Source organism: Trematomus bernacchii, unplaced genomic scaffold, assembly GCF_902827165.1.
Source record: "Trematomus bernacchii unplaced genomic scaffold, fTreBer1.1, whole genome shotgun sequence".
In the NCBI taxonomy this organism is placed as follows: Eukaryota; Metazoa; Chordata; class Actinopteri; order Perciformes; family Nototheniidae; genus Trematomus; species Trematomus bernacchii.
Window position 1 is genome coordinate 523,206 of NW_022987839.1, and position 15,564 is coordinate 538,769.

The 15,564-nt window shown below is 40.8% G+C and overlaps 1 protein-coding gene across 1 annotated transcript in view; it reads right to left on the reverse strand.

Moving 5' to 3' along the window:
* Positions 1–3,734: 3,734 nt before the first annotated feature.
* The window catches only part of prkci (protein kinase C, iota), a 30,817-nt gene continuing 18,987 nt past the window's right edge, over positions 3,735–15,564 (reverse strand). Inside the window, exons 9-18 of the mRNA XM_034153054.1 lie at positions 14,682–14,858; positions 12,967–13,064; positions 11,549–11,635; positions 11,326–11,461; positions 11,122–11,209; positions 9,237–9,362; positions 8,773–8,852; positions 8,356–8,445; positions 5,754–5,869; positions 3,735–5,499 (exon numbers count right to left, since the gene is read on the reverse strand). Coding sequence (XP_034008945.1) covers positions 5,412–5,499; positions 5,754–5,869; positions 8,356–8,445; positions 8,773–8,852; positions 9,237–9,362; positions 11,122–11,209; positions 11,326–11,461; positions 11,549–11,635; positions 12,967–13,064; positions 14,682–14,858 — 1,086 coding nt within the window. The 3' untranslated portion in view covers positions 3,735–5,411. The remainder of the gene's footprint in view (positions 5,500–5,753; positions 5,870–8,355; positions 8,446–8,772; positions 8,853–9,236; positions 9,363–11,121; positions 11,210–11,325; positions 11,462–11,548; positions 11,636–12,966; positions 13,065–14,681; positions 14,859–15,564) is intronic.

Sequence of the window (15,564 nt, forward strand, 5' to 3'; positions counted from 1 at the left end):
TCTCTTTTTAATTTTGAAATATGCACATAAGGCATTTTTATATTTTTTCTACTCCACTAGTCTGAAATAAGACTTTTTATGGAAGCAGAGTAGCCCAAAATCTCAAAATCAACCTGTGCATCAATACACTGTTTGTAATTAAAGTTTCTCGCCTTAAGTGATCGTGTTTCTCTCTCCTGTTCTAATCAATGTATGTTGCAGCAGCAATGCTCCTTCATGATTCTACTGGTAAGTCCCATTCATTCATGTACAACTTTAGGTGTTTCTGAAGTGTTGGTCATGATGAATAACCTCAAGTGCATCCTAATGATGTTTTTATATCTCGAGATGCCTCCACTATATCATTACAATCACTTCAGTAGAACGCACCAGTTCAAAGCCACCTAGCAGGAAGGTTGGGACAAGTGTACCTAACAACGGAGGCTGAACAACAACTCATTACCTCGGTGCTACAGACAAGAGCCCCAGTAAATGTAGTGTGAAAGCATGGAGACCGTGCCAAGTACACGATCCACCTTAAACTGCAGAGTGTGTTTTACTAAGGGATTGCATTTAGCACCGAGTATGATTCTTCTGCTGCCTAATTAATCCCTTCAGGGACGGAATAAAACACCCAACAAGATAAGAGCAATTAAAACAAGATGTTTTTTCAGATCCTCCTCCATTTTAACATCATTAATTATACAAGGTTAGTCTTCCCTGTGTCTTCCACCGGGTGATGTGGAGCCACAGAGCCTGGGGAGGTGAGTCCCCCCCCCAGTTCTCCACCGGAGAGGGCACAAGAACAATGTCAAACACACCATCATGGGAATACAGAATTATGCAAAGACATTTATCCTCGTCGTGCGTGCGGCAATTCTGTATATTTCTCGTGTCGAAGTGCAGTCATTTTCCACAAAATTTGGCTCAATTGAGAAAATATACAATGGTTATAGTGGAGCAGGATGTGTAATAAGCCTCACAATGGGTTTCTATCCACCATTGTGCGTCTTATTGCAGCACACAAATCAATCCGTTTTATTATTTCTGACACATCATCATTTCCACGACCCTTTTTCTTTCACCTCTCAGCGCTCAGCACTGTGTTGGGGGGGGGGGCAATGGTGTCAATGACCTTTTCACCCCCGGGTACACCGAGGGCCTTCTAAAGCCGGGCGGTCACGTGAGCAGTGCAGACATGCAGCTGGAATGGAAAAGCTGAAGCTTAACGACTCAAGCCTAATTCCTCTCTCCAGACGCCCAGGAGGGTCTGAGGCTCAGGTCTGGTCTCAGCAGTAAAACCCTCACAAGGTGGTGTGAGTTTGTGCAAAAAGGAATAATCTCCAGAGGGCAGTGCGCTATTTGTTCTCCAAACCAGTTCATTTTTTAGAGGGACTGAGTCAGTTCGATTTACAGGTTTCTTTTTATTTGCCAATCTCAAAAAGATCATTTAGACATTATTGGGGAGAGCAACGTCAGACTGAAATAAGTCATCTATTACAGGGGTTCCCAACCCCCGGTCCGCGGACCGGTACCGGGCCGCGGAGGTGTTACTGCCGGGCCGCGAAATAGCTGTGAGTTTATCGTAATATTTGCAGAATTATAAATATATAAAAATATTTTATCATAATATTTTTTTCAAAAAGTGTTTAATTTTCGCACATATGCCACCAGTCATATTATTTCATCCAGTAGCTAGTTAATCTTACACCAGAAAACCGTTGAAAATGGCTTTTATGATGTTCCGAGGGATTCGGCGGCTCAGCCTAAGGTCTCAGCCTCTTGTGCGCACGAGCATGTTACCGGTGCGCCAAGTAGGAAGAGGAGCGCACAGGAGACAACCGTTTGATTGCAGACTGTTATGTTTATGTGGGGAAATGGTGGTGCATACATTATTTGAGATATATTTCAAACTCGGACTTCATTTTAAGGTGGGCCAGGGGTGTAGAGGGAGCTATTTGTTTAAGCACCGGATTGGCAAAATAGGAGAGTAAACCAGTCTGCCTTGATCTATGAATTAATGACCGGGACTCTCACGGTATCTGCTGCCCGCAGCTGTTTTATAGAAGGAAACCCTCCTTCACTTCATGATTTGGCTGCAGCATCAGGAGGCAGCGGGACGTACTCGGTAAAGAGCTGTGCCTTTTTACGCACCGCCTTCGCTGTGTTTAACTTAATCAGAACAGTTTAAGAGTGACTGCAGGCTGCTACGTGTTAACCACACACACATCTACACACATCGAACTGCCCGATTACTCCCCCTTTTATTAGTTTTATGAAGGAGATGTCCAGTCAGTCACCAAGACGCATGTGTGTGTATGTGCTCTGCTCAGCTCAGCTATGTGTTCGGTGTGTTTGTGTCTGTCCGACACCGGCATATATGCGGCTGTTCCCAAAATAAATTAGTTTAATCTTAATCTCGATGTAGTGCTAAACTGTCGGGAGTGCACCGGAACGAACGACACTATCATAATATCTTCTGAAAATAAATGCCAGTGTCACACACACACACACACACACACACACACACACACACACACACACACACACACACACACACACACACACACACACCCTGGCGACCGGACATCTCCTTCATAATGCACCTTCTCCTCGTTTTCCCAGCATTCACTGGATTAAAAAAAAACAACACCGGTTCTTTTTTAAACTTTGTTAATATGTTTTGGATGCATATTGTTCTAGTATTTGTTCAGGCTGTTACATACAATTAGCCTCTGTTGCTACCTGCTGGTGGTGAGTAAATATTAAAATCAGTTAAAATTGACAACCGGTCCGCGATTTTTTTTTAATGTATCTACCGGTCCTTGGCACAATAAAGGTTGGGAACCCCTGATCTATTAGATTGATTTTTATGAAAATGTGTGCAAATATTCAATAAGCCTACTGACTTTTCAGACTTTTCCAGTAGCACCAACATGAGGTGGACATTTTTAGTAAAACTACTGGATGTAGTGCCATAAAATAGACAGTGCCAAAAAAATAATCCTATTTAATTAGGTGATCCTCTCAATTTAATCACTGGTGTCACATCACATTTTAAGTTTTATCATGTCTGTCTTTATGTGTTAAAACACATCTTTTGGACTTTACATCTTCTTTTTATTCTTTGTACTGCAACTTTCACACATGACTTGGATATCTTTTGAATATTTCTGCCCAAAAAAACAATTTCTAAAACTTGGATAGCTCATTTGAATTTTTATTAAAAGACTTTGTACATATTTATATTGTAACTTTCTTCTATTCTATATTTATCTGATGCTTATGCACCAATACACCAAAGAAATGCCACTGTATATGAGAACCTACTTCATAAAAACACCAATGAGCCAATTATTCTTTACTTTGGTAAACAGAAACATGCACTCCACCATGAAGTTTCCAAAATAAATAGGAAACCAGAAAATGTAAGTGCTTTCTAATCCTGCAAGTTATTTAAAATGTGTTTGAGTTTACATTAAAGGGGCACTTTTGTGATTCAGTATTGCTCTTGCATAATATTGCAAGACTTGTGAGAGACAGATTCAAATAGGATTGGTAAATATTGGAGCAGCAGAAGCTCAATTATCCTCAATTTTAGTCCATGGTATGACCCAAAATACACTGAATCCTACATTTCCCATAATGCAACTCAAAACAATAATAATATTCCACATGACAAGTAAATTGACTTGTGAGAAAATCAGCGGAGCTACACTCGAGATAAATGACAGACGCACACAGACACGAGCACGTATTAACACAAGGAGAGAAATAAAATGTTTATTTTACCGTCTTTGTTTTTTCTTTGCACACTAATAATAAACATCAGCAGTCCTTTGGGTGGTAAACATCCCCAAAAACACAACAAATACAACAAAATGTGTTTCTGTTGGGTTCACCCAGTAACATTTTGGAATCAATGTAGTGATACAAAAAAAGATTCAAAATTAAAATCTGATTCACAAAAAAAAAAGTAACCAAAAAAGCTAAAGTAACTTTTGCAACAGATGAACGAGTCCCTCAGAGAGAAGAAGAGTCTGGAGGTCCATCATGCACCGTCACCGAGTGTCGTTACAGTCGGGGGGGGTTGTAGTGTAAGGTTTTACAGAGAAGCTCTACAGAACTATATTGCCTCAAAGCAGTTTTACAAAATGGGTAATGGGAGATAAAATGGAGCAGAGCGGATGCAGTTTACAGTCAGCGCTGCGTTGTGGCTTTCTGACCGAGCTCTCGTTTCAACAATCATTTAAAATCTTGATTTACAACAAAAGACAGACATGGAATGGAGAAAGTACAAAAAAAGATGACAGACCATACGTTTCAGAAAGGCATAGTATTAAAAATTAACACAAAAAATATCTGAATATATAAATTCTATGACTTGGGACAGCACATTATGTATACCGTCCCTTCTTTATTCGTACCAGCAAGACATTTTTCAGAAAAATGCTTTTTTTTTTGGTCCTCTGTGAATGTACATGTAATGGATGGTCTGCACAGCAAAATGTAACCTGTGGTCCAGCGTTCAGGTATGATGTGCTTCTCTTCCAGCCCATTTCCCTGCATAGCGAGCTCTTTCATTCACAGTTTGAGAGCGTTAACTCATTGTTAGCGTTGTTGGATGCTGCTGTATACGTTCCTTCATTCTGGTGAGAAGGGACTTGAAGCAGAGCCTTCTGCTTTCCAGATGTCGTGTATTCAACAAAGCCTGAACCCTTTTTGGCTCTGTTACTCAGGCAGGACATGTTACACATTAGAACAACATATATAATGATGTTGTTGAATAAAACATGAGAAAAATATATAGATTTGTATCTTTTTGTGTTTTTTTAAAAGGCTAGTGTTATGATATCTTTTCCTCTACAGAACGGATGTTGTGACGAAAGCTGAATCCAGAACAACTTTGTGATGATGATGATGATAGGTGTCAGCTTTGTCCGCCAGTGGCTTGAAGCTAAAAAGGCCTTGTCTAACATTTATAGTAGATTCATATATGTACAAATAAAATATGCATGAAACGCCCCACCAGCTTGAAGGAGAGGATGTTCAGTTCATCTGTCGGGGGTTTAGCCTCACCCCCGCCCCCGACGTACAGCGACCTTGGAAGAACTTTGTAGCCTCGCTAGCTACCGATAAAGAGGCCCCGATGAGAAAATCGATATCAGTGCAGATTTACATGATATAAAAATAATTAAGAAGGTAGACTTAAGGGCAAGTGGTTATAAATGGCAGAGTGTGAGACTGGTTTTGGCAAATAAGCGTTCTGCTGTGCATGTGCGGCCCTCCAACAGGAGGATGATGTCGCCGGTTGTCTCGTAACCATGCAGCCTGAAGACACTGAGACGCCACGTAACACGTGCATGAGTGTGTGTGTGTGTGTGTGAGAGTGTGTGTGGGTGGTGTGTGTGAGCACAGACGTTGCGGCCCCGTCACACACACTCCTCCGCCGACATCAGGAGTGGGTTGATGTATTCGAATCCTTCAAACTCAGACTGGTCAATCTTCTTAACCACATCACTACAATGAAGACAAAAGGAAAAGGTATTATTTTTAAGCTGAATTCATTTATGTTGGACTTCAAATTATAATTTTTTTTAAGATAACTTCACATGTTTTTCTATTATAAAATATTCCTCTTCAAACCATATTATGTAGAACTTATAACAGAACAGATATTCAAAGGTTTGTAAACCACACAAGAACCTTTCTAAAAAACGTACATTCAGTAAAGTCTTGCGTGTAATAAGATAAAAAGATAAATGGGGACTCACTCGTCGTCAGGCGTGAGCTGGATGGGCTCGTTTGTGAACTGAGCGTCGAAGTTATCCAGTCCGAACTCTCCTGATATGTTGGGCTTGAAAGGCGGGACCACCTGCTTCTGCTCCAGCTGGAACAACAACACAGGAACAGGTGAGAACACATCCAGCTTATCCTCTACTGACATTAATGCAGTCAACACGTCAATATTTAAACTGAAGGGAAATATTGCTGATTGGCAATCGACAATTCATGCTCAAGTATTTGGATTATTGTTTAACAATTTTAGTTAATGGCCACATAAAATGACAAACTGTCTCGGGCTTCTCAAAAGTATTGGTTTGCTGCTTTTTCATTGTCAGAACTTCTAATCATTAAAACAGCTTTGTATTAATCCCAAAAGGCAACAGCTAGTTTACTAATCGATTATCCCATCCACAGACAAATAAATTGCCTACAATTTTGATAATATATTATCTTCAAAGTAACATTTCATACAAAATGTTCAGGAAATGCAGCTTTCAGCGTCTCAAATATGGATATTTTCCGTTTTCCTCTGTTTTATATAATAAACTGTATATCTTTTGGTTTTGGACTGAAGGAACAAGACATTTAAAGACTTTTAGGAACTTTCCATTAGTTAATACTACAGCAGAGAATTAATTGTTCCATTTAAAACAGTGACTTAAACTTTGATGACGCACTTGTACTCCTCCGATTTCAGATTTCACAGTGAAGAGGTAACCATCATCTGGCTCTCAATTCTTACATGTCTGTAGGAATGCTCCCCCTGCAGGCGAATAGCTGCACAGCAGGGGACACTCAAGGTAGTGTGTGTGTGTGTGTGTGTGTGTGTGTGTGTGTGTGTGTGTGTGTGTACGTGTGTGTGTGTGTACGTGTGTGTACGTGTGGTGTGTGTACGTGTGTGTACGTGTGTGTGTGTACGTGTGTGTACGTGTGGTGTGTGTTACGTGTGTGTGGTGTGTGTACGTGTGTGTGGTGTGTGTACGTGTACGGGGTGTGTGTACGTGTGGTGTGTGTACGTGTACGGGGTGTGTGTACGTGTGCGGGGTGTGTGTACGTGTGTGTGTGTACGTGTGTGTACGTGTGTGTGGTGTGTGTACGTGTGTGTGTGTGTGTACGTGTGTACGTGTGTGTGTGTGTGTGTGTGTGAGATGGGGGAGGGAGGGAGGGAGGCGGGAGGGAGGGAGGCGGGCGGGAGGGGTGTAAGCTGACACTCCAGACACTCTGACCGACTGCTGGGGCTCCAGACCAAACAGGGAGGAAATAGGTCACGGTGAACTGTCTGTCTGTCTGTCTGCACCACTGCATGTCTGTCTGCGTGTCGGTCTGTTCATTCATGAAGGTAACCCCATCATGCTTTTTGGCAATGTCTATATCCATGCACATATACATAGACACATATATACAAGGATATGAAGAACTTTGACATTAGTTTTAGTTAGGAACTGAATCATAAAGTTACCAGTTCAATTGAGTTCATCAAAAAAAAATTCCCTTCTTTTAAATACTACAGTAATAATCATGATTATACATTTAGTATGAAATGTAAAATGCTGCAGCCACCAACAAATACAATGTTTGTGTTGTTATAGCTTTTTTGAGCTTTGCAGTTTTGTTACATTTGAGGTTTTACCTGTATGCAACTGGCAAAAAGATTTCTGTATTGCAAAAAATGGAAGGGGAACCATGTTTATTGTTGTCACTCGGTGATCTGTCTCCTCTCCTCTCCTCTCCTCTCCGGCCTACCCTCTTGTTCCATCTGCTGTTTTCCTCTCAGTCCTCTAACAGTCTGTCTATCTGCTGCTTTTCACAAGGACCTGAGTCTCTGCCAGAGGTAATAACCCTCAGCTCTGAGCGCTCTACGCTTGCAGGGCAGCAGATAGAGAGAGGGAAAGTGACCCGATGCACTTAGATTTGACCTTCTGCGTCTGGTGGCAACTTTCTGTTTATCTCCTCTGTGCGATCGATTTATGGATTGATTTTGACCTTTTGGCACCCGGCATGCTCCAGTTCTGTTTTCCTTCATTTGAAGTTAGGATTAAAATCGTGATACAGACTGTCTTGTGCCACACTATGAACATTGTTTTGATTTTTAAGTTTACGATCATTTTGGCTGTGTTAATACATGGGGCTTACATGGTGGCGAGGGTGTGAGGTTTTCCCCCAAAATAACGGAAGTTCAACCTCAGAAGTCTCTAACAAATTGTTTAGTCAAAATATAGATACTTAGATATTACCCAAGAAATTCGTTACATTTAATAGTTTTTAAATTGGTCAAAAACATGCTTTTTTCCTGCAAAAATGAAAATGCCTCAAAATCTGTGTTGTTGACATCCCAGACTGAAAAAATGGTTTGTTTTATGGTGTGATAAACTGGTTAAAAAAATGAATAAATACCTAGTTGAGTGACGTTAATTGGAAAATAATATTTACATATAATTCTGGCAGTTTTTCTGTCGCAGACTTTTTTGTGTTTGAGATCGTCAAAGCAACTTTCTTAAAGTGCGGTACAAGGGTTAAGGTGACGAAGGATGCAATTCAAGAAAAGTAAAATAGAGAGAAACATGGAGAGGATAAAAGTGAGTGACTCACAAGGTCCCAGTCGACGTTTCGGAAGAATGGATGGCCCATGATGTCAGCGAAGCCTGTCTGAGGGTGGCAGCCCAGACGCTCCTTTGGATCCTGTGGGAGTGAGAGCGAAGGGAGGGTGAGAGACATCTCGAGGAAGAGGGTGGAGGAGACAGACAGAAAGTCAGCCGACGGGCAAGAAGGTGATGAGGGGGAGAAATTGCAAGAAAGGATGAGTGGTTTAGGTGAGGGGGAAAGTATTAAGGAGAGGTAAAAAGGTGCAAGAGCCACATTGAGACTCAGAAGGACCGGAGTGGAGAGAAGGAGGATACGAGAGGGTGAGAAATGGCGGTTAACTCCCACTAAAAGACATCATAATGTCATTCCCACAGGCCAGCGACACTGTTTTGATTCATCCAGGCCTGTCTGACCCCTTCTTACCTTGTTGAGGAATCCCTTGAGGACGCTGGCGGCTTTGACAGACAACGAGCGCGGGATTCTGATCTGTTTTTCCAATATTACTGCAGGAGGTGAGAGGAAAAGAGGGATGGGGGTGAGACAGGTGGTCTCTTGAGGCTAAAATGACAGCATAGGACACCGAAACAGCTGCAGCTATGAGAACAGAAAACCTTTCAATGAAGTGTCAATGGCTTTTGATGAAACAGTCTTGAAATATGGCTTCAATTCCCTTCCATCCAACACATTTCTGGCAGTTATGAGAAAACACTGACACGTTTTTAAAGAGTATTTACAATGAAATAACAACATGCATTCACACATTCCTCCGTAACAGATGGCGTGTGCCTGGCTCTGGGAGAAGCAGCCATTGGGAAAGGTGTCAACAAAAAAGTGTGACATGTTCCCACTGTGCAGTGTGTGTATGTGTGTGTGTGTGTGTGTGTTACCTTGGAAGAGGTAGTCTTCTGTGTTCTGGTCTGGGTTGTCAGAGCTGCCGACGATGTCGAAGGGCGACCGGCCCGCCATCATCTCAAACATCAGCACGCCCAGCGCCCACCAGTCCACACTGAACCCTGAACACACACATATTATATTTTACAAATCATATTTATGACAAGGTGGCAACATAAGTGGTGTCTCCATCTCATGGTACGGCTCTGCTCAAATTACTTTTGGTACCAGGGGCTTCTATCTATTTTTCTCTCCCACTGTGGATAGTGTAAAGAGGGAAGATCAGATGATAGAAATAGCAAATACACTCAGTCAGTAAAATAAATTGACATTATATCATTAAAAAAACATTATTTTCAAGATCATCTGAGGTTAACCTATTGATTTAATGCTGAAAAACTACAACTCAAAGATGTGGGATGACCTAAAGTCAGGTGAGACAGAAACAGTCATTTTGAATGGCAGCCTAATTCATCTGAAAAATAGACGAGTATCACAATATTTAAATGTTTAAGAAAGGAGAGAAACATTTCTGATAATGAGATGTGTTGGCGTCAGAGCTTAATGACTGAACTGGAGCATTTAGAAACCGTTTTTTGTGGTTTCTTGGATATAACTCACCCAGGAAGAATGGACTCTTTCTGTGCGTCTTGTATATTGTTGTTGCACTCAATAAATCAGTGTTAAAGTGCTTTTAATTGGTCTCTGGCTTTGCAGGCAGCGCTCATACAAAGCCAGTAGCACATGTGCAATTCAATCAGTCTTAATTATAAGCAATTCTGATGATGGTACATGTGTAATTCATATTACTGTAACCCTTTTTCACACAGAGAGGTAAACTTATTGTTTTTCTTGTCATTTTTTGGCATTATTGTTAACAATGGCTTTGTTCTATTGTACTTTTTTTACAGAGCTTCACTAGCAAAACACTGCATCTGTAACAGTGGATCGTATTGCTTATATGATATCTCTTTTGGTAACCAGGGAGATTTATTTTCTATTTTTACTGTATGTATTTATAGATAGTTCTGAATGCAGCACTCAGTCATGAAGACTAGATCTAACCTCTGTTCTTAATGGCTGTTACACACTTTCATGATTCATTCATACATGTAGTCATCTTTAACCACATCGTTTTGACCAATACACTCTAAATAAAGCAGCATTCATTTAAAAGATCCCTTCGGTAATTCATTTGTTGCCTTTTCAAATGCATTTCAAGTGTTTTAGCTTTTATTTTGGAGGTTTCTTTTGCTCATGTGTAGCTGCACTTTTCACATTATTGAGGGGTCTATTTAAAGGTGGGGTAGGTAAGTTTGAGAAACCGGCTCGAGATCGCTAGAATTTGAAAATACACAACCGGAGAAAATCTTCCACTTCCTTATAGAGCCCCTCCTCCAACACACACGAACGCGCACATGACCAATGAGGGCACGAGATAAGTTTGTGCCCCGATGGAAGGCTGACAGGCAGGTAGGCCATCCAGTTATTTTAGCCGGGCAGGCTCAGATGATTGGTCGTGCTTTTTACAGTATTACGGCTTCCACAGATTACATTTTTGTATGGATTTTTTGTCAAAGCACTTAAGATATTCATTGCTATCGGGATGTTAAGAGCATTCCATGGAATATAACAAAAAGTGTATCTCGAGCCGGTTTCTCAAACTTACCTACCCCACCTTTAAGTGTAATCTTTTCTTGTTTTTATGGTATGTTTACTGATTTAGAAGATTACCTTTCAAGTAGTTGCCCCATTGTAGCATCCATAATGGCGACAGAGATTAGCAGCCCACCGATATTACAGTATAATGCCCCCTTTATTGTATCATAGTAATGAAAAGGATAGCATTTCTGGTAAGTGCCGGTGTGTTGTAATGCTTACCGTAATCCTCTCCTCTGAGGATTTCGGGGGCGATGTAATTGGGGGTACCGCAGAAAGTGCTCGTTGTATCGCCTGGCCTCAAGCCCTCCTGCAAAAACAAAAAGATCATCAGCTGCAGGAACCTCTCAGAGGGCGGTAAACTGACACCGCTTTGCAGGTGCTTTTATCCAAAGTGCATTGTGGGATCATTAATGCAATTCACACCTTGCACATGCCGTAGTCTGTGAGTTTGATGTGTCCCTCAGAGTCCAGCAGCACGTTGTCCAGCTTCAGATCTCTGTAGATGATTCCTCGCTCGTGAAGGTAGTTGAGCGCCAGACTGATCTCTGCTGAGTAGAATCTATAAGAGAGATGTATTCATTATTACGACAAAGATCAAATCAATGTTATTTATTTTAAAGAGATGCAAGGAAAAAAAAAACTCTACCTTGCGTGTTCTTCTGGAAGTTTTCTTTGTCTCTGCATGTGGAACATGAGATCTCCACCGTTCACATATTCAATAACAAAGAACAGTCTGCAAAAAGAAACAAGTGTTATTGTAAATTGTAAACACACATTGTTCCTCCAACTTTAGAAGAGATTTGATCATTTCACTTGAGATTCCTTGGTCCAAATACATTTTTGAAGTTGTAAAAGTGTATCGTCATGAACTTCTGTGCTCCAAAATGTAGTGACAGTTGTTGGGCTGTTTGCTAACGTTATCAGTCAGCTCTCAATCAAGTCTAACTAAACCTCACCAATACAGTGAAGCAGTGTTTTATTGTTACACACTGATAAATAATAAATATAGAAGCTTTTTTTGTTTTCAAATTTTAACTGTGTTACTTGTTTAGTCATTAATAGAACTGTTGTAAAGAAATACCCATGATCTGAAAGTAAGTTCTCAGGTGTTTAACCACAGTGGGGATCTTCCTGTGACCACACTCTGGCACTGACCTTTACAAAATGTGAATTTACCTTAAACAGACCTCAACCACAGCAGCAGGGGAGGATAAGCCGAAATGCGTCATTTTCAAACACTCATATTTACCGTTTTGTGACGCACTGACAAACAACTGACAGGGTGTCATAACTTATTGTTGTGTGTAACCTTAAATCAACCTGTTGAGATTAGGAATCTCTTTTTCAATAGAGACCTGGCGAGCAGACAGCAGCATCATCATAGAAGCAGACAGAACGCAGAGAAAACCTTTAAAAGTAACCAAATATCAAGCTTAGAGAACTCCAATTTCAAAAGAAAAAAATTGAAAAGAGTCAGTTTCGTAACTAGGTTCATTGAAAGAAATTGAAAGAGTCAGCTTCGTAACTAGGTTCATTGAAAAAAAATGGACATCTTAAGAACCTGCCTCTTGCTCTTCCAAATTATAAGCATTTACATTTTGTAACATTTTCTATGCTGTGGGGACGAGCTGGCTAAGTCTGCGTGAACAACCTTTTCAAGAATATAACAAATAAAACCATCAAAAGCTGATTACTTTGACAAATTCCTGCAAGTTCGGATTAAAAACAACTTTCATCTGTGAGTCTGATAAGTTAGTTTTAAATCTTAGTCATGGTTTTTGTCAAAGTGTATTTATGTTTTCCTTTTGACCCCACACTCAAAAGTAAATTGACGCACAAGGGCTGTAATCTGTTCCCTCGTGTGTAACTGCATTGCCTATTTAATCTTTTTTCTCCCCTTGTTATTCCTTATTTCTCTTTGAATTGGTACACATTATGAAGAAGTCATTCTGATTACACTCTTGTGCATTGTACTTGTTCAGCCCTGGGATTGTTATGTTGAAAAAAAAACCAATAAAGACAGTGTTTAAAAGAGAAATAAATTCTTGATTGAGATGCTCTCACCTGCTTTCCGTCTGAAAACAGGAGTGGAGGCCGACCAGGAAGGGATGATTAGATGCCTGCTCGAAAACGTGCTTTTCTGTTTGGACCCAGTCGATGTCCTGAAGGAGAAACACACACAAAGACACACCTGGGGAGTAAATCAGAGATCATTCTGACAAAGTACCCTTGAACTTCCAACAGCTTAATAAGCACAGTGGTTGATCGACCCTCCTGTGCAGATAGAGACCGGGGTGGGCATCGGTGAGATAAAGGGCTGAGGCAGTAGAAGCAGAACGCTATCGATGGCCGTGTGTGTGTGTGTGTGTGTGTGTGTGTGTGTGTGTGTGTGTGGACACGGATGAGGCTCACATTGACAGAGCAGGGACGGCAGAACACTTCAGCATTGATCGAAAGGCACTTGTCAGTTTGTCAATCACGCTAAGTGCGTCTAATCAAGGCTAACTACTCCCATTGCCTCTGGCTGTGCTGCTACATGTGTTCTTCCAGATCAATTTCTGATGACATGATGGTTTATCTACACCTTCTTGGAGAGACTGATGGCGTCCAAGAGGTCTGTCATCAACACTCAAAGTGCTTCAGACAAGAGACACAAGGCTGGCGTTCAATCACATGAGGCGATGTTGGTTGTGCTATGAATAACAGCGATCATTGATTGGGCTAATTGCATTAATGAAACATGGCAGCGACAGAAGATTGATGACTTCACTGTGAACTAACCATCTCACTTCTCAAAAGATGAGGTGTTGTCTTAAAGGGACAGTTACGCTTTGAGAGATTGTTCATGTTTCCTTTGTTAGTAGATATACAACTTCCCAAAAAAGACTTCTGGTTTAACTTAAACCACAGAAATGTTTTTTATTAAGTCACTTGTTGCACTATTAACAAATAAGTAAGATTACATGAAATGCTTGGAGCTGAAGTGATTAATTGATTAATTGATAAGTAGATGAAAGAATATGAATGATGCCAGCCTCTTAAGGTGAGGATGTGCTGCTTTTCTATGTTTAATATGAATATATTTAGATTCTGCCTGTTGCTCGGAGAAAACAAGACAATTGAAGGTGGGTTGAACCATTAATCACATTTTTTTTTAAAAACACATTTTTGATAAATACATCTTGGTTGAAAAGATAATAATAAATAATCACATATTTGAACACTTCTTTGTAACATTTATTAACCCTGTACAGTTCCATCCTGTAAATATTGCTTTTCACAGTTGTTTTTGAGCCTGTGGTGAAGATAATTCACAAGTTGGAACTGTTAATTCATTATACATCCGTGGTTTAAGTTATGGTTTAAAGCTTTAGGCCATGTTCAGGTAAGTCAGTCTTGTTAACGACCGTGTCACTTAGTTAGCACGTGTTGTAAACCTCACCAGCTTTTTTCTCTTTGTAGATGCCTGTAGTGTGAGAAAGAGGCAAAATATGATATCTAAAAGAGACTGAGAATCAACAAGGGATTTGTTGACGGAGGAACCCTCAATGGAAACCTATCCCTAAATAACAACAAATAAAACCTCCTTAAAGAAGTAACTATATAATATCCCATTTGGGTCTGGAAATGAAGTACTCTGATGTTATATTAATGTTGTGGCATATTCCTGATCACACTGAATATAGTCTTTGGGCTCAAATTGGTTAATCCAAACCACCATTTCAGTGTGTTGGAGTGGACTTCACTTTGATGTCGCGTCAAACATCAGCGTTGTTTACCTCGTCGTCATTGACCAGCTCCTTCTTCACCACCTTCATGGCGTAGATGCGCTCCGTCTTCTTCAGCTGCACCAGCAGCACTTTGGCGTAGCTTCCTCTGCCGATCACCCTCAGCAGGTCGAAGTCGGCCAGCCCCAGACTGGAAGGCGATTTCCCCGTGTCTCTACTACTCCTCGCCTGGGGGGCAGTTCACAGAGAGAGTGTCACACAAACGGTTATGTGATAAACACAACAAGTCAACTATGCGACAAATCAGCTCAGCTCTCAACACAATTGTATTTTCTGACAAACTATCAATATTTGGTCATTTGGTTTGAGCATGAAGGTGATTTCCTTTGGGTGGTTTGTAAATTAAGATCTAAAAGCACCACATTTAAAAAAAGTAAATCTAAGTAATGACTTTCCTGTCTGTATTAACCACCATTGCACTGCCTCCATCAGATTAAGCAATCATTTATATTACTCCTTATACTCTGTAAACCTGATTACCACCTTCACCATTTCCTCACCTATCATCTCTCCTGTAATGTGCTGTAGTGAACCGTATCCACTACCTATTCATCTCACCTCCCCACACGTGACAACCCCCAGAGTCAGACATGGAGCCGTAGATAAGATCATTTGGCTTGTACTATTTTATCTCCGTCCATCTGAGTCCAACTCGATCCATTTCTTTCCCCCCCCCATCTACAGCTCTGTTCAACAAACCCCCAACCCCAAACTACATCCCTGGCCATTAATCAGCCTTGGGTGTTAAGAGCTGTGATAAAAGGTTACTTTATTAGCTCCACCAAAGGAAATCAATACCCCAGCGCTGCGAGTGTGCCTACGTCTGCATGCTCTCTATATCACACATGCACAGCAGGTGGAAAAAGAATCACCC